Here is a 25,526-nt window from a genome sequence, read left to right as displayed (position 1 = left end):
TACCCCCTGTATCTAAAATAAAAACTGAAATTTAAAAGAGAAGAACATTCTGCCTCCTATAATGAAGAAACATCTCAACTAACTTATTTTTTGAAAAACAGCAACATTTTTTCAAAGTTTGGGTACATTTTTAAAATTCACTATGGCTCTTTCTTTCAGGTCCATTTCATTGACTACAGAAAGGCATCAGAATTTTTTTCTTTTTTTTTTGGACAGAGTCTCGCTGTGACATCCAGACTAGAGTGCAGTGGTGCAATCTCAGCTCACCGCAACCTCCACCTCCCAGGTTCAAGCGATTCTCGTGCCTCAGCGTACTGAGTACCTGGGATTATAGGCATGTGCCACCACACCCGGCTAATTACTGTATTTTTAGTAGAGATGGGGTTTCACCATGTTGGCCAGGCTGGTCTTGAACTCCTGGCCTCATGTGATCCACCCACCTCAGCCTCCCAAAGTGCTGGGATTCCAGGTGTGAGCCACTGCACCCAGCCAGGCATTAGAATTTAACTTTATTGCCTTGAATATTTTAATTAATGTTTTATATTTAATCTTGAAGAAGGGGAAATTTTATATCATTGAAGAGACACTTATGCTTACAAGAACTCCTTTTAATAATAAAAGCAGAATTTATTAGTAAAAAAGGGAAAGAAATAGAACATTATCTTCACTTCAGGAGCTTCCTTTATGACCTTACAAGTTATTATTCCCCCAAAAGTAAACTACACTAACTTCTAACACTAGAGATTTGCCTGTTTATGAACTTTTCATATTTTATATACCTGAAATTATACTTTTTTGTTTCTGCTTTCTTTTGCTTAATATTATCCTTGTGAGATATATCCATGATTTTGCATATGGCAACATTAAAATGAGCATTCTAATTGTGGTAGAGTATTTCATTTTATGAATACTACAAGTTATCTGTTGGATGATATTTGGGTTATGCCCACAGTTTGACTAATATTATAGTACTACTACATACAGATTTGTGGCGGTCTTTAGTGGATATATGTACACGATTCTGTTGAGTATATCAAAGATTGGAATTGCTGGCTCATAGGTATGCATATAGTTAGCTTTAGTAGATATTGCCAAATGATTTCCCAAAGTGTTTTCACCAATTTACTTTCAGTAATAGTACATAATGGTTCTACTTGCCCCTTATTCTTTTTTTTTTCAGTTCATGGGGTTACTGTAGTATCTCATGACAAGTTTAATTTGCATTGTCCTAAAAACTAAAAATGTTAAGCACCTTTTTATACATGCAGTTGTTGTATGGGATTCTTATATTGTAAAGTGCCTGTTTACTTCTTTTGCTCATTTTCTACTTTTCTCCTTGTTTCCAAAAAATCAAATCACTGTATATATAAAATCTTTCACTCTGTATTTCAATATTTTCTTTCTTAGGAGTATGTTTTGAAAGACAGAGTCTTTAATTATAATGTAGCTCAATTTATTATTTTTTTTCCTTTGGGATTAACAGTTTTTTGTCTAGTGATTAAGAAATATTTGCCACCCCAACTACATAAAAATATTTTCCTACATTGTTATAGGTTATTCTTTTACTTTTGCATTTAGACTGACAATCTACCTGAAATCAATTTTTGTACGTATCTAATTCAGCTAGCATACGTAAAATATCATCCTTCTCCCTTCACTGCACTGTCACCTGTGTCATAAGTGAAAATGACCACATATGGATTGGGTCTATTTCTTGACTCTATTAAGTCCATTGGCCTGTTTTTTTCTATCCTTACACCAATTCTACATTCTCTTAATTACAATAGCTTGTTTTTTTAGATCTCAATTTTTAATTTTTTTTCTTTGAATAGCTTCAGGAGTACAAGTGGTTTTGGTTATAAGGATCAATTGTACAGTGGTGAAGTTGGACTTTCAGTGTACCCTTCACCCAAAATAGTTTACATTGTACCCAGTAGGTGATTTTTCATCCCTTACTCCCTTCCCTCCCTTACTCCCACCTCCCCCTTCTGAGTTTCCAGTGTTCATTATTAATTATAATAGCTTTATATTTTAATCTTAGTTTGTAATAAAATGTTTGAACTTTGTCCTTTTCAACAAAGGTTTTAAAAAACTGACATGCTTTTTAAATATATATATATGTTTTAAGTCCTTGGGGCATAAAATTTAAATCCAAACAGATCTAATTAAAACATAATCCAACATATTTTACGACAAATGAATAGATCATTGCCAATTCTTTACTTGCCAGTTAAATTTTTTAAAACTGTGCATTCAAATATTCACTAAAATACTTTTATTCTCAAATATGAAACTTCAAAAACTATATAAGAGTATATTCACAAGTCCAATTTAAACTGCACCTCTCACTGGCCCAACTCCCACCCCCTTACCCCGAGGGGTCTGTTGTCCCTAGAATAGTGCACATTCTCCAGAAGTGCCCCTGTAGATGAGGTGCACATCAACACATTCACCTTCACACACAGTCTTCTCCAAAAGTACAATCATAGTCCTCATTTTTTGCATCTTGTCATTATAAATTCTCAGGATTTAAAATCATTTGCGTCTTGTTAGTTCTTGTGGTTTTTGTATTTATTTTATTTCTTCTAAAAAAATGGGATACATGTGCAGAACGTGCAGGTTTGTTACATAGATATACGTGTGCCATGGTGGTTTGCTGCACCTATTGACCCATCCTCTAAGTTCCCTCCCCTTACCCCCACCCACAACAAGCCCTGGTGTGTGATGTTCCTCTCTCTGTCCATGTGTTCTCAGTGTTCAGCTCCCACTTATGAGTGAGAATATGTGGTGTTTGGATGTTCCTGTGTTAGTTTGCTAGGATGATGGCTTCCAGCTTCATCCATGTTCCTGCAAAGGACATAATCTCATTCCTTTTTATGGCTGCAGGTTTTTGTATTTTTAAATGTTTATTATTCATGTATATACTGATTTAAATTTTCTGTTGAAATCATTGCCAATTGTTTTGTTACCAAGTATGTTTCACAAATCATGGCTACTAACCCAGTATCTGAGATGTAGTTTACAAATGTTTTCTCCTTTGTTTTAATACAGTCTTTAGTGTTTTTTTTTCCTTTGGAAAGTGTTTTAAATTTTATTAATGGGACCTAAACATTATAGAGGTCATATTTTAAAAGAAAAAAACATTAAAAACCACCTGTGGAGCAGATACTGCCAGCGTTGAAGGAGATTAGAGCACTCAGAGTTCTGGAGGCATCAAGACAAAATGAAAATAACCACCGAAAAGAAAACCTTAAGTAATTCCAAAGTTAGCTGCTGATCAGGAGATTAAAAAGTTTTCTCTCTGAATTACATAAACTCTCCTTAAGCTTAGTTTCCTGATTTGAATAATTATCAGAATGACTGGTTAAATGTTGTTAGGGTAAAAGCAGACGAAATACAAAGTGCATTTGCTTACAGTAGTTCAGGGCATGTTACTTTCCTTCTCTCCAGCTTGCCTGTCCCAAGGCCAACACCTGAGCTTCTGCCTGAGCCCACTCACCAAAAATCAAATTTAAAGTGCACCTCTCACTGGCCCAACTCCCACCCCTTGACCCCAAGGGGTCTGTTGTCCGTAGAATAGTGCACACTCAGGTCTACAGGTTTTTGTATTTTTTAAATGTTTATTGTTTATGTATATACTTATTTGAATTTTCTGTTGAAATCATTGCCAATTGTTTTGTTACCAAGTATGTTTCACAAATCAGGGATACTAACCCAATATCTGAGATGTAGTTTACAAATGTTTTCTCCCTTGTTTTTAATACAGCCCTTAGTGGGGTTTTTACACACTAGGTCTACACCCAGGTCTCTTGGCACAAAGCGTAGGATTTCACCTCCTCTGTCTTCCACATCACCCAGAGGAGTTATGGAGTGAGGACCTGTGGGGCCACAATAGCAGGGGAGTGGAATCTGGCCATTTCTCAAGCCCTGGAAGCCCATCTTCTAAAAGGGAGGTGCTCAGGGTCCCCTAGGGAGGGTGAAGGATGGAACCTCATTCCAATCCTGCCACTTACCTGGGGAGGTGACTTAGGCTCTGAAAGCCTGAGGTTGGTCATCTGTGAAATGGGACTGACCATACCATCCTTACAGAGCTGTATGAGGGGTTAATAAGACAACCCTCCCAGAGAATATGACATGAAGTGGGACTTCAATGGTCCTTTAAATGTTGGAACACAGCAGTAGGGGCTGGCTGAGCCTCAGCGCTTAGGTAGTCATTATGAAAAATCATTTCTCATTGCTTCTCCAGACGAGAACACAGACATCCAGATAAAAGAAGCAAATCTCTCGAATATGCCTTCAGTTCAAAGTTTTAGAAACAGAATGCTCTCCACATTCTTTAGTGTTTCATAATTCATAAATACTGTTCAATATCATGCCTGTGAGGAGACCCAAATCCACTTCCCCATGGTGGTAAGACAGGCGTGTTTGTGAACTCACCTGGTGAGCTCCATGACAGATCGCATCAGGGACACAAGGGGCAGTGATTGTCTAATGAGTGCTCTAGCACTGCTTTGTGTGTGTGTGTGTGTGTGTAGATATATAGATATAGATATGAATATTCTGAACATATCCTGCAGTCACCTGTGCAGGGTTCTCAGATCATGCATAATTCAGCCACATCACATCAAAATTTCAGCGACTTGCTGCCTTCCTGAGAGACAAAAATCCAGGAATTACTAGCATTTCTGTAACACACAATTATCCATTCTGTTATTAGGTAATAACTAAATATGTATTGAGCTTGAAAAACATACTAGTTCATTGGAGGTATCTCATTAACTCTAAACTGGAAATAAGAGAGCAAGAAGGGAAATGAATATATGGGCAACTTCATAGGTTAAATCTGAGATGAGATGGCTTCTTCACATCAACTTTTAAACTTGCTGAAAATTTCAAGGAATTGAAGTTTTAAAAAAATCTCTTTGGATCCCTCATCACCCAATCAGTCACAGGATCTCTCTCTCTCTCTCTCTGTCTATCTCTTCTTGCCCCTCCCCTCTCCCCTATCCCCTCCATTCTTTCTCCTCTCCCCTTTCCTTCCCTCCCCTCTCCTCCCCTCTCCCTCTCCCTGTCCATCCCCCTCTTCCTCTCCCTTCCTCCTTCCCTTCCCTCCTTCCTTCCCTTCTTCTCTCTTTTCCCCTTCAAAGTCAAGAACCAAAAAGAGTTTTCCGCATTTTCTGTTAACATTCTTCACTTCCCACTGACTCCTTATCCCACTGCACTATGGTTTCTGTCCCCAGAATTGCAATGAAGATGCTCTCCAAGGTCACATTCCACCTGTTTTCATTATGACCAGTTTTTTTCATCATGAGCAGTTTTTTTTGTATAAATGTATTAACATACGAAATATTTCTTTTTTTTTTTTTAGATGGAGTCTTGCTCTGTCGCCCAGGCTGGAGTGCAGTGGCACAATCTCAGCTCACTGCCTTCCTGGGTTCAAGCGATTCTCCTGCCTCAGCCTCCTGAGTAGCTAGGATTACAGGCATGCGCCACCACGCCTGGTTAATTTTTGTATTTTTAGCAGAGACAGGGTTTCACCATGTTGGTCAGGCTGGTCTCAAACTCCTGACCTCCTTATCCGCCCACCTCAACCTCCCAAAATGCTGGGATGCCTGGCCGAAATACTCCTTTTAATGAGCTCCTAAAATATCCTTGCTTGTGCAGTTGCATCTTTCACCTAACAACAGAGATTTCACAGTTTCTCAGACTCCAGAGCATGATGTACTGGACATAAATCCAATTGTCCCACTCCCTAACTGTGTGGTCTCAGGCAAAGTCCTTATTCTCTCTGTCCCTCAGTTTTTCATCTATGAAATGGAGATTAGCCACAGTATCTACTTTGTGAGGGAACTATAAGCACCAAATGACTCAATATCTAAAAATCACTCGGATCATAACATATTTTAGCCATTTTTATTTCTTTTTCTCTATCTTTATGGGCCATTAGTATCTCTGTTATCCCTATGGTGCAGCCTGATATTTACTCACAACCTTTCATGTATATTGTTTGTTAGACAAGCAGGTTACAAAAGTAAATAGGATGAAAGTAAGTAGAATGAAACTTTATCTTTCATGAATAAATATATAAATGCATGTAGTTCTGCTTAAATATATAAATACCTGAATAAGGAAACTTCTAAAAGAATTTATACAGATAAACTCATTACCAGGGCTTGGCTTTGAGTGTTCTGTTTGGGATTAATGTTATTTATTTCCTCTCCTATGCTATCTATTTTTAACTATAATAAATAGCTACTGCTTTTACAATTTTACAAAATAATAAAATGGTGGTGAAACTTAAGCATTCTCAGCCCTAAGCACAGGAAAGACACTGATATTTAGAATGAGGAATGTTCCTGAGACTCAGAAAGGGAGAGAAGATTTTGTGGGAACCTCATCTACATTATAACAGGGTATATTTTCCCCAAATTCCCACTCACACTGATAATTATCAATACTTTAATTTTTGCCTAGTTCACTGGGAAAAATCAAGGTATTATTGTTTGGTTGCATTTTGTTCCCCCAAAAGATACATTGATGTACTAACCCCAGATACCTGTGAATGTGACCTTATTTTAAAATAGAGTCTTTGACATGCACACATATGTTTACTGCGGCACTATCCACAATAGCAAAGACTTGGAACAAACCCAAATGTCCATCAGTGATAGTCTGGATAAAGAAAATGTGGCACATATACACCATGGAATACTATGCAGCCATAAAAAAGGATGAGTTTGGCCAGGCACGGTGGCTCATGGCTGTAATCCCAGCACTTTGGGAGGCTGAGGTGGGTGGATCACGAGGTCAGGAGATCGAGACTATCCTGGCTAACACAGTGAAACCCCGTCTCTACTAAAAAAAATACAAAAAAAAAATTAGCCGGGCGTGGTGGTGGGCGCCTGTAGTCTCAGCTACTTGGGAGGCTGAGGCAGGAGAATGGCATGAACCCAGGAGGCGGAACTTGCAGTGAGCTGAGATTGCACCACTGCACTCCAGCCTGGGTGACAGAGCGAGACTCCGTCTCAAAAATAAATAAATAAATAAATAAATAAATAAATAAAGAGTTCATGTCGTTTGCAGGGACATGGATAAAGCTGGAAACCATCATTCTCAGCAAACTAACACAAGAACAGAAAACCAAACACTGCATGTTCTCATTCATAAGTGGGAGCTGAACAATGAGAACACATGGACACAGGGAGGGGAACATCACACACCAGGGCCTATCAGGGGCGGGGGGGGGGGGTGCTAGGGGAGGGATATCATTGGGAGAAATACCTAATGTACATGATGGGTTGATGGGTGCAGCAAACCACCATGGCACGTGTATATGTAACGAATCTGCATGTTCTGTACATGTACCCAAGAACTTAAAGTATAGTAATAATATAAAAAAAGAGTCTTTGCAGATGTAATCAAGTTAAGATAAGACTATTAGGGTGAGCTCTAATCCAATATGACTTGTGGTCATATAAGATAATGAAAATGCCACTAAAGACAGAGACACACAGGGAGAGCAACATGTGGTGACAGAGGAAGAGACTGGAGTGATGTCCCTGCAAGCAAGCAATATCAAGGATCTATGGCCATCACCAGATACTAGGAACAGGAAAGAAAAGATTCTTCTCACAGACTCAAAAGGAGCAAGGCCCCATCGACACCTGGACTTCAGACTGATATTCCTTGAGTTCCATGTTTTGTAGACAGAAGGTTATTGACATTCTTGGGTGTTTCAAAAGTGTTGCATCCAGAACTGTGAGAGACTAAATTTCTGTTGTTTTAAGCCACAAGTGTTTGGTACTATGTACAGCAGTCATAGGAAACTAATACAAAGCCTTAGTTTTGGTTAGCTTTTCTTTTGTTTGTTTGTTTTTTTGTTTTGTTTTGTTTTGTTTTGCTGTGCCCTGATCAACAGTAAGGCTGGAGATCTAATGAGCAGGAGTAGCACATGCTGGTTAGATAAATTTACTCAGGAACCACAGAGCCTGTGTTCAAATCTCAGCCTCACAACTTGCTAGCCCTGCCCTTGTTGTACCCCAGTTCTCTTATGTTTAAAGTTGGAAACAACTGCTCCTCTTTATAAATGGTGGTGAGGATTAAATGAAGTATGGGTTTAGAATTACAGCAGTGTCAGGAACTGAGAAAAATCACAATAAATATTAACCATTTCTATCATTTCATACCCAGATTGACTAGTACTGTTTCTACTGCCATTTTTTATTATAACGTAGATTTTGTTAGTGTGGGTTGACCTTCACAATATATGTCATTAAAAAGCAGTTTACAAAGCTAAAAGCAGGATACTATTTTATTTCTATTCTTAAATATATAGTTACATTTGCATAATATAATTTCTGAAAAAACATTCAAGTGTTGACAGTGCTTATCCATGCATAATAAAATTTTAAGATTTTTAAAAGATTGTATTCCTTTCAGGCATTTTCCGTTTTTGTCTATAAGAAAGGTGTCTTGGTTTTGGAAGCGAGAAAAACAATAAAAACAAAATACCCCTGCCCTTTTCATAGGAAAGTTGCTCAACGTTAGGAATGATAACATGTCTAAGCCAAGACAATTAGGTACTAGGGTGGTCCTAGAATTAAAGTATGAATCTATCCACATGACATCCCCAGTTGGGCAGGTTTAGAGAAATTATAGACACCCGGGGGAAGGGCAAGCACGTCTCTCAGATGAACCTTACATTCAACAGCCAGATGACATTTCTACTTTTCAAGATTTTAGGGAAGGTCATGAGATGAAAGTGGTTTCATAACATGCTTCTTTCTGCAGTAGCACAAATAAAGTCCCTTGAATTGACAGCAGACTCCTCTTTTTACCCACCTAGTTGGCCAAGCAGTGCCACAGGGGAGGGAAAGGGGAGGGACTGCATGAAACCACTAAGGCTCAGCACCACAGCTTCCAGAGGAGAGAATCCTAACACAGCAGGATTCAGGGCAAAAGTAGAGTCACAGTCTCACTCGGCCCTGGGCCCCAGGAGTAATCAACACACGTATGAAGTACCTTGCTCATACAATTAAAAATATTGAGCAGAAAGGAAAATATACACATGCCAATCACATGTAATACCAAATCATATCAAGTTCTAAATGGGATGCATACCTAAACTAACCAAGGGATTTGGATAGTAGATTGGACACATAAAAACCAACTCCTGGCAATCACTGACTTTTTTTCACCAAGATTGCCCAGATTAGTTCCAGACTTACAGACATAGATGTGTAATCGCATGAATAAAAGTGGGAAATTATGCCTGGACAATGGGAAGATACTTCACATTCAAGATACACTGCAAATCCCAGCTACTTGGGAGGCTGAAGTGAGAGGAACAATTGAGCCCGGGAGTTCTAGGTTGTAGTGTGCTGTGATTGTGCCTGTTAATAACCACTGCACTCCAGCCTGAACAACATAAGGAGGCTGAAGAGATCCTGTCTCAAGGAAAAAAGACCAAAAGAAACTGGGAGAACTGTATTTTTGTGGACAGCCACGCAGTATGATTGGAGGACAAAGACTATGATATAATTGTAATAAACTGGGGGAACTTAAAAAAAAAAAACCACAAAGATACACTGTAACATTGTTTTGGGCTGGCTGTCACCTGGGAAACTCTTAAGACTTTAAACACATCACATTTTTTTAAATCACTGAAAAGTGATATGTACCAATTCTGTTAGTGCTCTCTATAGCAGGTAAACTGGAAAAGTGGGTGTGTCTGGTTTAGTAGCTCTGAAAGACAGTACACATGTAAAGAGGCATATATGGCAGGTCACAGTGTTGAGATATGAATGGGTATTTGTTCTTCTCATGTTTCTTCCTTTCTCCTTTCCGTCAGATAGCCAGACAACTACAGTTATAACACAAAATCACACTATATTTCATGCAGAAATATATACATATGTAACGAAGAATAAATAATGAAAAGTCTAAATGCTTGTTACTGATTACTCCTTTGTAAGAAGGAGGCTAATGCAAGCAGAAGAAACGTTTTCTTTCTTTTCTTTTTTTTTAAAGACAGGTTCTTACTCTGTCACCCAGGCTGGAGTGTAGTGGTACAATTATGGCTCAGCACAGCCTTGACCTCCCTGGCTCAGGTGATCCTCCCAACTCAGCCTCCCAAGTAACTGGGACTACAGTCCTGCGCCACCATGCTCAACTAATTTTTGTATTTTTTTATAGAGATGTGGTTTCACCATGTTGCCCAGGCTGGTCTCAAACTCCTGGTCTCAAGCGATCTGCCTGTCTCAAACTCCCAGAGTACAAGGATTACAGGTGTGAGCCACTGCACCCAGCCCAGACTTTGAGTGAATTTCAATTGTACATATAATGGTTTATATCTTTTTTTTTTCCCTCAATCTTCTTGTTTTCTCTTTAATTCTCTTTAAAGGAATGAAAAAAAAATCTGTATGTCCTATTCAAATGCCATACATTGGTCTTAGGGACTGGAACTGAAAACTTTTTTTTTTCCTATTATTATACTTTAAGTTCTAGGGTACATGTGAACAACGTGCAGGTTTGTTACATATATATACATGTGCCATGTTGGTGTGCTACACCCATTGACTCATCATTTACATTAGGTATATCTCCTAATTCTATCTCTCCCCCTTACCCCCTCCCCACAATAGGACCCAGTGTGTGATGCTCCCCTTCCTGTGTCCAAGTGATCTCATTGTTCAATTCCCATCTATGAGTGAGAACATGCGGTATTTGGTTTTCTGTTCTTGTGATAGTTTGCTAAGAATGATGGTTTCCAGCTGCATCCATGTCCCTACAAAGGACACAAACTCATCCTTTTTTATGGCTGCATAGTATTCCATGGTGTATATGTGCCACATTTTCTTAATCCAGTCTGTCACTGATGGACATTTGGGTTGATTCCAAGTCTTTGCTATTGTGAATAGTGCCGCAATAAACATACGTGTGCATGTGTCTTTATAGCAGCATGACTTATAATCCTTTGGGTATATCCCCAGTAATGGGATGGCTGGGTCAAATGGTATTTCTAGTTCTAGATCCTTGAGGAATTGCCACACTCTTTTCCACAATGGTTGAACTAGTTTACAGTCCCATCAACAGTGTAAAAGTGTTTCTATTTCTCCACATCCTCTCCAGCACCTGTTGTTTCCTGATTTTTTAATGATTGCCATTCTAACTGGTGTGAGATGGTATCTCATTGTGGTTTTGATTTGCATTTCTCTGATGGTCAGTGATGATGAGCATTTTTTCATGTGTCTGTTGGCTGTATGAATGTCTTCTTTTGAAAAGTGTCTATTCATATCCTTTGCCCACATTTTGATGGGGTTGTTTGTTTTTTTCTCATAAATTTGATTGAGTTCTTTATAGGTTCTGGATATTAGCCCTTTGTCAGATGAGTAGATTGTAAAAACTTTCTCCCATTCTGTAGGTTGCCTGTTCACTCTGATGGTAGTTTCTTTTGCTGTGCAGAAGCTCTTTAGTTCAATTAGATCCCATTTGTCAATTTTGGCTTTTATTGCCATTGCTTTTGGTGATTTAGACATGAAGTCCTTGCCCATGCCTATGTCCTGAATGGTATTACCTAGGTTTTCTTCTAGGGTTTTTATGGTTTTAGGTCTAACATTTAAGTCTCTAATCCATCTTGCATTAATTTTCGTATAAGGAGTAAAGAAAGGATCCAGTTTCAGCTTTCTACTTATGGCTAGCCAATTTTCCCAGCACCATGTATTAAATAGGAAATCCTTTCCCCATTTCTTGTTTTTGTCAGGTTTGTCAAAGATAGGATGGCTGTAGATGTGTGGTATTATTTCTGAGGGCTCTGTTCTGTTCCATTGGTCTATATCTCTGTTTTGGTACCAGTACCATGCTGTTTTGGTTACTGTAGCCTTGTAGTATAGTTTGAAGTCAGGTAGCGTGATGCCTCCAGCTTTGTTCTTTTGGCTTAGGATTGTCTTGGCAATGCGGGGTCTTTGTGGTTTATTTCTTAATGTGAGTATATACAGTATATTCTTTTTGTAAGTTTCTTTATGTCTAAAATATTTCAGAACCATAAATGTTTCTATGACTAGTTCTGATTATAAAAATGATTTGTATCAATTAAGAGGTTGTGAAAAATATAGTTATGTCCGGAAATAAATATATAATTAATCAAGTAATCCTACTACTCATTAACTTAAAAAAACGGTATTATGTTTGTATATTACCCCCTTTATTCTCTGTATGCATGCATCATAATGTACATTCATTGCATGTAAGTCTTATATATTGAGACATTCAAGATTTGCCAGACAGCATGAAATGAGTTATTAAATGATTCCAAGTTCAAACTAAACTCTGACTCTCAAGTCACCATCCCTAACCATTGGGATATACAATCTTTTTCTCAATAAGTGCTGTGTTCAGCTCAGGGAAAGTATCTTCTAGACAAGGTCAGATCTGGCATTCAGTCCCCAGGTCTCCTGATTTCAGTCTGTTGTACAGAATATTCATCTTTATGCTTTTTTATTCTGTACTGTCTCCTTTCTGGGGTTCAAACAAAGGTTCCTATTCCAGTGTCACAATGGAAGGTAAAAAGGAAGAGAAGAACACATCAAATAAAAAGTAACAAAGTGATTATTTGATCCCAAACTTCCACCATTCTCAGGTATCTCATCCACAAAAAAATGTTACCAAAGGTGTTCTATAACATATAAGTATGTATGTTTCCTTTCCCAATGTTTCAAATTTAAATGATCTCTGTAGGAGGTTCATGTTTAAGTCTTTTGAGGAAGGGAAAACCAAGGGGAGACCAAATATATATTTATTGCAAGTATTATGTATCAGATGGTTTCTTTAGTTTTGTTCATTTCTCCTTATAACACTCCTGTGAGGTAAATATCAATATGCTAGTTTTATTGATGAGCAAGGTAAGGTGCACTAAGTGTAACTCACTACCATAGCATCATACAATAGAAAAGAGTGAGTATTCTTCCCTCATCCCAACTTCATCACATTGCATAGCACAGAGATGGCATCTAACTTCCTACATAATATAGATGAGTGTGTGTGGTTCTCTCACATTCCCAAATACTCACTAAAATATAGTGATGCTATCCAGATTATGAAACAACATCCCTGTTAAAGATCAGAAGAGTTGAGATGGGAAGGAAGCAAACACTGGCACTGTCCATGACGCACCAAATACCGTGCCAGCATCTTGACAAAGATCTCCCCTTGAACACGTCATAATGCTCTCTTGAGTGTAAGGATCAGGTATATGTGTGTTTGTGGTGAAACATGCAAAACAATACTATGTTTTGTTTAGGGAAGCTTTCATATGGAATAAAAGGATAAAGTCACATTTGGGAATTATAATCATTGCTTTCTGGATGCTGATTATCTATAGCAGAGAAGGAAGGAGATACAATTAGGGAGGAGTAAAGTTTTTCCTAAGCTGGACTGATTTCATAGTTCTCTCTGTTTTTTATTTGAAACATTTCACAAGTAGCAGAGGTTTTAGGGGATATAGTTTTTATCATACAGATATTCCCTGTTGATGTTTTGACTTATAATTTTTCAATTTTATGATAGTGTGAAAGTGGTACACATTCAATAGAAACTATACTTCAAGTTTTAAATTTTGATCTTTTCCTGGGCTAGAAAAATGCAGTATTATACTCTCTTGTGATGCTGGTTAGGGAGCAGCAGTGAGCTACAGCTCCCAGTCAGCCATGCAAGCATGAGGATAAACAACTGAGACTCTACAGTGTACAGTGTTGCCAGCATTTTTTAATATTGTTTTGTGTTTTCACATCCCATCTTGTCTACAAATGCCCATTTTTGACCTACAATTATTTTCAACTTACAATGAGTTTATCAGGATGTAACTCCCATAGTAAGTCAAGCATGGGGTATGGAATATGTACAATCCATACTCTCACCTTAGCAAATGTTTAATATTGAGCCAAATGCAGAGGCTAAAAATATCAAGAGCCAGCAATCCCATCATAATTAAAATTAACATGGTACTAGATCTTTCTAATGATTTTTTATACATGGATATATGCACATGTACTGTACATGCATTACAAATGCAATCATAAAGCTATTATAATTACATGTACAGTACAGTATCCTGAGTTTTTTGTTGTTATTTTCAGTTTTGCTTTTATCTTAAGTACTAACATATGGATGAAACATTCTGCGTACATGACAAGGTATAAGATATAATCTAACTTTGCTTTTTAATGAACACTTTACAGCTGGTCCAGACCCAATTCCTTAACAATGCATTTGATTAGAAATGCCATACTTGTAGCATCTTAACTGATGTTATATGCCTGGGTCTACTCCAGAGCTTTCTTTAGACTTCTTTAACCTGCATGTCAACCACTCTGTCCAAAACTTACGAAATCATACGCTCAGAGAACATTGTACTACCTGGCAAAGTAATCCCCACTTTTTCATTCAGTCTTTGTATGCGTGACAGGAATAATAATAAAAGACATAAATGGTTACAGGGCACACAGTAGATAAATTGGTTGATATAGATCATGCAACCAGCAAGTAATGGTTCCCAGGGTCAAATCCCAGTCCTTCTCACCCAAAAGCCCCCTCCCCTAATCACTGTTTCTATACTGAATGTCCTTCTGTGTTAGAACAGAGGCCAGCAGAGGGAAGAGACTCACCCCAAAAAACACAGTCAATTGATGGGTCAAGTAACTGGGGTACAAATCTGATGACTCCTGTCTTCTGTCTAGCTGACTCATTATTATTCTTTGCTCTTCTGTACTATTTCTTCCTCCCATGGCTCAATAAGAACTCCTTCACCCACGTCACACTAGAAAGAAAATAAGAGAGCAGAAAGTACATGGAATCAAAGGAATGATAAGATAAAACCAGCATTCATTTCTTGCTACTATATTTCTAAATGCTCTCTGTTTCAAATCTTCTATTTCATAGGGCACAATTATTTTCTCTTGGAACCAACAATCTTTCTTTGGAGAATGTACCCCAAAGATACAATTCGAAAAGACAAAAAGGCAGAAGCACAAGGTCATTCTTGGCAGAACAAACTGTAACAGCAGAAGACTAGAAATAAGACAGACGTCCACCAATAAAAGATTGATTGAATAATCTAAGGTGCATCTACATTCTAGATTTCGATGCCAGTATAAACAAGCAAGGAAGATTCCCTCTCTCTACTGCTATGTAGTTATTTCCAGGATATACCATTAAGTGAATAAAGCAAAGTGCAGAAAAATGTGTAGAGCTGCTGTTGTCCCATACTATAGCCACTGGCCACTCATGGCTATTTAAGTTAACTAAATTTAAATGGAATTTTAAATTCACTTCCACAGTCACACTTACCACATTTTAGGTGTTTAATAGTCACAGGTATGTAGTGGCTACTATGTTGGACAGTTTAGACATAGAATATTTTCACCTTTGTGAAATTCTATTGGACTCCACCAGTGTAGAATATGCCACCTTATATGTATTAAATAGGAGAAAACTAATAGAAACATTCTATTTGCTTATATTTTAAAAATTGGAAAATTTTAATGAAAATTGATTTAAAAAATCATTACCTATAAAGAGAAGGAAAAACAGCCCAGGATGGAAGCCAATAATGTCTTTTCTCTTAAAAATATAATATATATATACTGGCTCCATGCACTGGAAAGGTGAGAAACATGATAGACCCAGTAGCAATGAGCAACTCTAGTACCCGTATTGAATCCACTTAAAACACATCACACTGAAAGGAACTAGTTTATTTTAGACAAATGGCTGAGTCTAGGTCTGTGTAGCCATTCTACTAGATGAATCTGGACCAAACTATCATACCAGAGTACGTCAAAAAGGCTCAGAAGCCAAGCTTAAGGGGCTCTCACTGGACAAAGATTAAGCAATTTGAACATTAAATAAAATAATGACTACTATAGATTAAAACACGTTAAATATAAAAACTTCTACAGCTCATGATGACACTCCAAAAGAAAAATAAAACAAAACAAACAATATCAACTCATTGCTTGCCTTTGGAGAACCCTAGGGAAACAACTCATTGTTTTGAAAAGTGGAAACATTGCAAAAGAATTAGGCACTCATCCAACCCTTTCTATACATACTACCCCTCAGTGTAACCTAATGGTTTATGAAAGGAAGTTTAGTTAATAGAATAATTCCAGCTAATAAAGTAGAAAAAATTATAGAATTAGAATATCATCCTTTTATGACGTTTAATGATACAGAACCAAGCAACAATCCTTAGAGGTTGCAGAAAAATCGAGGTGAAAAAGGGATGGGAAATTTTATAATAGATGGATCAGCTTAACGATACTTGAACATAGTAATTAAAGTAATTAATCTTAATATCACAAGAGGAGAGACACTTAGACACAATGAGCCCCTTGTGTAACACTATAGGAATAAACACCACCACATATGAAGTACTTCTGACCAAAACAAATCTAAATTGAATCAAGCCTCTGAATCTAACACCAATTTTTTTACAATTTTTTTATTACACTTTTAAGTTCTGGGATACATGTGCAGAATGTACAGGTTTGTTACATAGGTATACACGTGCCATGGTGGTTTGCTGCACCCATTAATCTGTCATCTACATTAGGTATTTCTCCTACTGGTAATATAAAAAGAAAAAAATACTTGGAATTTGATTTGGAAAACCTTTCTTCTGTAGCCAGTCCACCTCCATGTGGTTGATGCAGTTGACACTTCTTACCCTACAGAAGATTATTCAGCCTATCAGCCAATCTAGAAAATAAAATCATCAGGATCCATGTTTGGCGGTATAGGAACTATTAAGTTTATATTGGAACATTTTGCAAAACATGTTAAAATTAAGTTAAAATGAATGTGGCTTGAAATTAGGATTGTAAGATTTTGGATTTCAACTCAGTTTCCACAGAGAAGTTTGGTTGACCTAAATTTTAAATATGTTAGGAACAAGCCTCTGATGAACATCATTATATTCAAAGTTCTCTGTAGCTTCAGTTGTGAAAACAAATGGATGAATGGGTATATATTTTTAAAACATGTCTTTGGGATAAAAAGGTATTTTGAGTTCTTGGTTTTCAGGATGTTCCTTCTGGTATTCTCCAAATACATGCTTCTATAATATTATAAAGATAATGTCATTAACCTGCTAAAATGGGAATGTATTTGTCTATAGCTACAAGGTGAAAAGTGTTATGAATAATAATTTTAAGATGACAGATATTAAATAGTTCAATTATTATTGATAATAAGATTTTTTTAAAAAAGAAAATATATGTCCATCCAAAAGAATGAACATGAACATTCATAACACCATTATTCATGTCAGAAACTGGAAAATGCACAAATCTCCATAACAGATAAATATAGTGTGAAATATCCAAATAATATAATACTTTACACCAATGAGAATAAGCAATCTATAATACAGACCACAATAAATATTAATTTCACATACATTATGTTGACTGAAAGAAGCGAGACATAAAAGAGCACATGCTGTATGATTCCAAGAATTTCTCTTCTAACCTCCCAATAGAGATTGGGGCAGGAGAGGAATATCAACAACTCATTTCCTTTTATTTCAAGGTACTTAGTGTCTTTTTATGTTATCTGTAGCTTAACCTCAGATAAGTGAAGCAACTTTCTTCTGAGCCCTTGAAAAGTGATTAACTACACATAAGATGAAAAGCGAATACTATATCTGATGGACAGGCAATGTGGTATGAGAGATTTGGGCAAGAATCCTAAATGGATGCTCAGTCTGCACCAAATCACACAGCAGTCACTGAGTCACCATGGTAACCATTCTGGTCAAGGAAAGCTGAGAAAAAACAAACACCACTACCCCGAGCTTGTTCCTAATATGTACCAGGAACTAAATAGGATTGACATAATGCACAGTAATTAACCTCAAGTAGTCCTTACAATAAAAATTCCTGACAGCTTCAGTGACATACAAATGTATACATACTCACATACATACATGCTTGCTCACCCTCTCACCACTCCAAATCCCAGGAATTTATTGAGGTTGATTTACTGGTGGGTAAAGAAGTAAATCTAGCCAGGCATGGTGGCTTGTGCCTATAATCCCAGCTACTCAGATGGCTGAGGTAAGAGGATTGCTTGAGGTCAGGAGTGTGAGAGAAGTCTGAACAACATAGCAAAATGTTGCCTCTGAAAAATGTTTTTAAGTTTAGCTGAGCATGGTGGCACACACCTGTAGTGAGTTACTCAGGAGGCTGAGGTGGGAGAATTGCTTGAGCCCCGGAGTTCAAGGCTGCAGTGAGCTATGAGTGCACCACTGCACTCCAGCCTGAGCCACACATTGCAACAAAATCATTTCTGACCACACATATAAAGTTGAAAGCTACTAAACTATGTTCTTTTAGTGTGATTTCTGAAGATAACCTGTAGAATTATCTCTGGAACATTTTCTTCCATCGTTTCAATATATCGCCAATGACTTGTAAAAGCAGATACGGAAATACAGGTAAACACAGATTAAGGATACATTTTCCATCCTAGAGTAAGCTGTACTTTCAACCAAAAAAATCCCTCACTGATGTTAAACACTTGGTTGCTGATAGTACTGTGAAAATATAGTAATTAGCAATTGTGTTTAACAAATAAATCCATGTATGACATCATCAAAAGTATGAAATATTTATGAATAATCTGTCCACAGATGTGCAGTGCCTGTACACTGAACACCACACATCATTGCTGAGAGAATTAAAGAAGACCTAAATAAGTGGAGGACATACCATGTTCATGGGTCACAAACAATACTGAGAAGATTCAGTATTGTTAAGATGTCAATTCTTCCAAAACTGATCTATAGATTCAGAGCAATTCAAATAGAAATCCTATAAAAAAATTATTTTAAAGAAACCGACAGGCTGATTCTAACATTCATATGGACACGTAAAAGACCTAGACTACTGTATTAGTCTGTTCCCATATTGCTAAAAACAAACACATGAAACTGGGTCATTTATTTTTTTAAAAAGGGGTTTTCGTGGCTCATAGTTCTGCAGGCTGTATAGGAACCATAGTGGCATCTGCTTCTGGGGAGGTCTCAGGGAGCTTAACTCATGGCGAAAGGTAAAGCAGGAGCAGATGTTTTACATGGCAGGGAAGGTGCTACACACTTTTAAACAACCAGATCTTATGAGAATTCTATTATGAGAACACCACCAAAGGGGGAAATCCACCCCCACGACCCAATCGCCTCCCACCAGGCCTCATAGCCAACATTGGGGATTACAATGTGACATGAAATTTGGGTGGGGACACAGTTCCAAACCGTATCAACTATGAAGTACAACTGTGATAAAGAACAAAATTAGAAGACAAACACTACGTGATTTCAACACTCCTTAGTAATCCAGACAGTGTGTTATTGGCATCAAGATGGATTAGTAGGTAAAAGGAACAGAATAAAGAGTCCAGATATAGACCCACAAGTATATGGACAACTGAGTTTTGACAAAGATGCAATGGTGATTCAGTGGAGAAAGGATTGTCGTTTCAACAAATGGTGCTGGGACAAGTGAATATTGACATGTACAAATATAAACTGTGACCCAGATATCATACTGTATACAAAAGTCTATTCAAAATGGACCTGAGATCTAGATATAAAACTTGAAGCTATAAAACTTCTAGCAGAAAAAAAAAAAAAAAAACAGGAGAAAATCTTTGTGACAATGGGTCAGGTGAAGATTTCATAGATGAGACACCAAAACTACAATCTATAAGCAAAGAAATTGAAAAATTGGACTTTCTCAAAGTTAAAAACTTTAGCTTTCCAACTACATGGTTGAAAAAAAAATGACATGTAAGTTACTGACTGGGATAAAATGTTTGAAAATTATATATCTAATAAGGGACTTGTATCCAGAATATGTTGAAAATCTTAGTGAGAAGAAAACAGGCACACCAGTAAAGAAACAGGCAAAAGATTTGAATAGACATCCCACTAAAGAAGACATACAAATGTCATGTAAGCACATGAAATGATACTCAACATCACTCACTGTAAGGGAAATGTAAATGAAAACTACAACGAAAAATGGTATAAACACTTGGAAACAGGCAGTTTCTTACAATGTTAATCTTACATCTACCATATGATCCAGCCATTGTACTCGTAAGTGTTTATTAATGAGAAAGAAAGCCTATTTCCATGGAAAGACTTATTCACAAATATTCATAACAGCTTTGTTTACAAGAGATCCAAATTGGAAATAATTCAAATATCCAACAACAGGTGAATGGATAAAAAATTATGATATAGCCATATACTGGAATACTATTCAGCAGGAAAATGAATGAACTATTGATATGTGCAACAAAATGGATACATCTAAAAATAAATTGGTGAATGAAAGAAGCCAAACCACAAATGAAACACAAACAGAAAATCATTTCTATGATTCCATTTAAATAAATGTCTAGGATGTAAAACTTAATCTATAGTGACAAAGTATTGTGTTTGTCTGGGGGCAGGGCAATAGGAGGGATAGAGAGTCCTAGTAGTACAGAACTGAAAATCTTACGTCCTGGGAAACAATGATAATAATATTTAGGCCTAGCTGGTTATTTTAGGGGACATGGCTGGGTATCATTGTAATACAGCAAATTATATGGAAATTATTATTTTTCAAACCATGGAACTTTTGTATCTGACATTTTGACAGTTTTAATTAATACTTTGTACATTTCTGCCTTCTTAAAAAATTTATTATAGAATGGATAATAATGTGGTTACCACTGAAAAATGCATATTACAATCTCCAGTTGCTTGGAAGACCTTCTGACCTACTGTGTATTTCAACGCCCATCTGAGAGATACATGGGAATCACCGATGATTATTTATACAGGCAGAAAACATGTAAATTTATTTCAAATACATGTTAAACATCAAGTTGCTTCCCCAAATGAGTTATTCATTGCTTTGTGACAACAAAAGGCATTTTTAACATTGGCCTCAAGGGCCGCTACAAAGCACATAGCTGCTGATGGAAGGAAATTCCACCTGCTAAACCTCTTCTCCAAAGATGGGATCAAAGGAGTTTCTCTACTTTTAGACGATTTTATAATCCTCACAGAGCTATTCCACAACATGCTTTTGTTAGGATCTATTAACTCACTTGTGCCAGGCATCATATCCCACCAGGGATGGAAGTCTTGGGGGTGTCCTTAGGACTGCTGCCCTTCAAATCTGAAGCAGAAGCTTCAGCAGCCATCAAGACCCAGATCCTCAAAGCCCATCTCCTTCATACACCTGTTATGAGTTCAATAACCTGATTAAGATCTGCAGAGGGACAGAGAGAATCCAGCAATCCCTGTGCTTTCTTAGAGTAACAGTGTGCCAGGAACCATGCTAGGCACTGGGTCAGTGACCAGGACACTGATACAATTGGGTAGTGATCATTACAATCAGAAGATACAATGGGTTTCTCACCAGGGCCTTTTCTTTTCCTTTCCTCATCTATCTCCTAACAACAAATCTGTAAAGGACTAAGAAGAGGCCTGAATTCACACAGGCATTCCTAATCGTGCAGTAACCACAGGGCTATGGGCTTGCACCTGTGTTATCACTGCAGCTTGCAGCAATCCTGTGGGTGAGCATAATTATCCCCATTTTACAGAGGGGATGCTAGGCTCAGAGAGTCCTTACCTGTCTCATCCTCCCACATCCCACCTTTACATAGAAAGTAGCTCCAGAACACCAGGAGCAGGACACCCCACTCACTGGGGCCAGAAGGGTCCCAGCTCTCTCCCTCATAAAACAGTGAGAGCAACTTGTTTCAAAGTGGGAGTAAGGGGACTTAGATCTGGGATTCCTTCGTCTCCCCACATCCCTCCCACTGTGGGACACTCACACCCTCAACTGAGTTCCAAACACCTGAAGGTGGGACCCTGCTATTCTCTCCAGCCCACAGGGGTTTCTATTAAAAAGTCATCAAGGTCACAGTAATGACTTCTGGTTTCTGTGGCAACCGTGGTGCTCAGGCTTGTCCTCCACATCAGAAATGCTTCTGCACAGCCCTCTGTCCCCTTGCCTTCCTCAAAAAACAAACAAACAAACAAACAAAAAACTTCACTCTTCCACTCTTCAGGCCACCTCCTGAGAAAGCTTACTAATTAGAGGAACTAGCCTCAGACAAGGACGATTTGTGGAATTCTGCCCAGCTTGGTAAAACAAAGCATCTCCCCATCGGCAGGAATATTGCCTGCTTTAAAAGTGACAGTAGTTGAGTACCATCACTACACAGAGACGCAGGGAGGTATCCTAGGGCTCCTGGTGATGAGCTAACCCTCTGAGGATGATGTGTAAAACTTACACAACATGCTAAGCAGTTAGCTATCTGTGGCAGAAGACTAAGAGACTGTCTATAATCATGTGTGTAAATGATGTAGGAACACCAAGAAATGTCATTTAAGATATCTCAGTTATTTCAGGGTGGCAGGCCTATAATAATGTAATCATTTCGTAGGCAGAAATCTAGTCAACTGAAACATACATTGGCTCATTTTGGGGAATTCTTATCCACCATTCTTTTTTTTTTTAGTAATAAAAATTTATTGAGAATTCCTGGGTTGGTGGTTATCTCCTCCCAGCCTTGAGGGAGGGAACAACACTGTAGGGAATCACTGAGAAATCACACACTGTCCCAACAGCCCCAGTTAACACAGGGAGGAGGAAAGTAATTCCCCAGAAAACGGGCTGGTCTTCAGTCTTCCTTAATCCAAGAGGGGTTCAGGGGACCGGTGTGGGGGACCATCGCATGATACTGGGGTGGGGTAGGGCTGTGCTGGACCCCTGGCTGGCTCCTCAAAAACTAGAGAAGCAGATCCACTTCCTCTGGGGGTGGAGTTCTTGGTGACAAGGCTCATTTCTTACCCTTGATGAGGCTATCACTTCCTCTGGTGAAACTTTCATCCTGTAGGTTCAGCAGGAGGTTGTCAGCCGTGAGATAAATACGATTCTGTGATGTGGCGATCGTCTTGGAGATGTTCTGGGCTGCTCGGATCTTACGAAGTTTGATGTAGCCAGGGTTCTTGCTCAGTGCTTCTCCAAGCATCTTGGCAGCCTCGGCCTCACGCTCGGCCTGCACAATTTTCTGCCGCTGTTCCTGCTTCGCTTTTTCTACCAAGAATTGGGCCTGATGGGCCTCCTGCTGGGCCACTTGTTTGGCTTCTACAGCAGCTGTGTACTCTCTGCTACAGCTCAGCTCTGTGATGGCCACATCATCCAGGATAAGGCTGAAGTCCTTGGCCCTCTCTGTCAGCTCCCGGCGGATCAACAGGGATACCCGGGCCCGCTGGGTGATCAGCTGTGAGGCATTGAACTTGGCCACCACACTCTTGAGCACCTCGTTGACAATGGACGGCAACACTCATTCCTCGTAGTTCAGCTCTAGGCGCTGGTACATGCTAGGAAGCTCCTGAGCATTGGGTCGAGACAGCACTTGCAGGGAGATATTCACCATCTGTAGGTCTTTGGAGCCTATAGGGAAGGAGATTTTTCAAGATCTGGCCTGAATGTCATAGATAATGGGGTACTGGAACCAGGGGATCCTGAAGTGAAGGCCCTCAACCAGGATAGTGTCCTGCTGCACTCCACCGATCCAATCGAAGAAGATGGCTCTGTGCCCACCTTCCACAGTGAACACGGATTCACGGACACCGTAGGCCATGGCGCTGGTCCCCAGCAACAGCTTCAGTGCTGTGCCCATGCCCCGGGGCCCGGCAGACAGCCGTCCCGCCAAGTCCTTCAAGTTCTGGGCCATGTCTGATCTTGAGGCCGGCGGCACTGGAGGTCAGAAGTGGGTGCTGGCCTGCCTCTACCCCGCTCCAGCTTAGGTACTGCTTGTCCACCATTCTTAATATTTTCTTCTATGTGGAGAGACATCGATACCCAAAACACTTCTGGCCTCTTGATACACTCACTCCTCTATCACAGGAATGTCCCATCTAATTGGTGAGTTTGGAAGGAGAAACAGGTTGCACAGCCCAGGTCCTCTCCCTTTAAAACTCTTGGTTGTAACCTTCACTTAACCAAGTATATGTTCTGCTCTGCCCTCAGGGGTGGGGCTTCCAATAGGTCCACAGCTCTACTCTCCTGTGTGTCGCTTGCTCCCCAACTATTCCTACAGTCTTGTTTTGCAATGCTTGGATCTTTAAGGGGCCCCCAAAATGCCCTCCAGCTCCAAGTCTGAGTTGTACACCAACTGAGAAATACGACAAAAGAATAAGAAGAACAATACATTGACTTTATTCCTTATAAAGGAGATACTGGAGAATGTGACATAGATTTGCTGGCACATAGGTTTCCTATGAACAAACCCCAGAATTGGACAGACTTATCCAGTGATACATTGGGACCATCACAGAAAACAAGGTCTGCATTGCATATCTATCTGCTGTCTGCTGAAGGAGCCCTGTCTGTGTACCTAAGGAAAGTGACTTCCTTTTTAAGGGCTATCCCTGTAGCAGGAGAAAATCTTTCAGTACACCTTCTTAGAGAAACACTTCTCAAAGTCAATAAATATACCTTGTACTCCTTGTATACTCACCAAGCAACCTGCAGAAGATACAGCTTTCCATATGGCTCAGGGAACAGTTTATATCAACATTCTCTCAATTTCTTAACACAAGTGATTGCATCGGAGGCTTATCCTATAGAGAGAGAGATTGGAATTATGTTCTAAAATGCAAGAATAGGTAGAAAAGCATATTTTATGAAAACCTCCCTTGAAAATCCCATCAAAAAGGAATTAATGGTATGTTCAGAAATACATACCCACACATAAACTAACACATAGACTATAGTCAAAATTATAACAAAGCCCCCCCGAGCCTTCACGATCTGTGATCTGAGAGCAGATCACAGAAAATGAAGAAAAGGTCACCAAAACCGTAAGGTTTTAGATAACCACTTGTGCTTAACAAAATGTCCCCAAACAATAGCTATTTATTATCTCTCAGGATTCTATGAATTGACTGGGCTTTGCTGGGTGTTTTCTATTCTATGTGGTGTCTGTCACCTGGGGCTGCAGTCATCAGCACGCTACACTTGCCTGGGACATCCAAGAGAGCTCACTCACATGGATGGCGAATGGTGCTGGCATCTGCTGGGAGCTCAGCTGGGGCTGTTGCATGAAGCACCTTGGTTCAACACAGAGTCCTCCGTGAGTAGGACTGTCAGAAAAAACAGAATATACTCAGTCAAATTTGAATTCCAGATAAACAATGAATAATTTTTTAGTGTAAATGTGATGGTGACTTTATGTGTCAACTTGGCTGGGCCACATTGTTCAAGTATCTCAACATTATTCTGCATGTTCCTGCAAGGGTGTTTTTGGATGGGATCAACATTTAAACTGGCGGACTTTGAGAAAAGCAGATTGCCCTCTATGATGTGGGTGGGCCTCATCCCATCAGATGGAGGCCTGAATACAGCAAAAATCTTACCTCTTCTAAGCAAGAAAAAATTCTACTAGCAGATAGC

At 38.8% G+C, this 25,526-nt stretch overlaps 1 protein-coding gene and 1 pseudogene across 1 annotated transcript in view; both read right to left on the bottom strand.

The window, feature by feature from the left end:
- RAB40A (RAB40A, member RAS oncogene family) overlaps positions 1–24,694 on the bottom strand; it is a 29,293-nt gene extending 4,599 nt beyond the window's left edge. Inside the window, exons 1-2 of the mRNA XM_007992401.3 lie at positions 24,592–24,694; positions 14,661–14,812 (exon numbers count right to left, since the gene is read on the bottom strand). Of these exons, the coding sequence (XP_007990592.3) occupies positions 14,661–14,780 (120 nt within the window). The 5' untranslated portion in view covers positions 14,781–14,812; positions 24,592–24,694. The remainder of the gene's footprint in view (positions 1–14,660; positions 14,813–24,591) is intronic.
- On the bottom strand, positions 22,572–24,694 carry LOC119620851 (prohibitin-2 pseudogene; annotated as a pseudogene).
- Positions 24,695–25,526: the final 832 nt, after the last annotated feature.

The sequence above is a fragment of the Chlorocebus sabaeus genome, chromosome X (genome assembly GCF_047675955.1).
Source record: "Chlorocebus sabaeus isolate Y175 chromosome X, mChlSab1.0.hap1, whole genome shotgun sequence".
NCBI lineage: Eukaryota > Metazoa > Chordata > Mammalia > Primates > Cercopithecidae > Chlorocebus > Chlorocebus sabaeus.
Note: the sequence above shows the minus strand (reverse complement) of the source record. Positions and strands in the feature narration are given on the sequence as shown.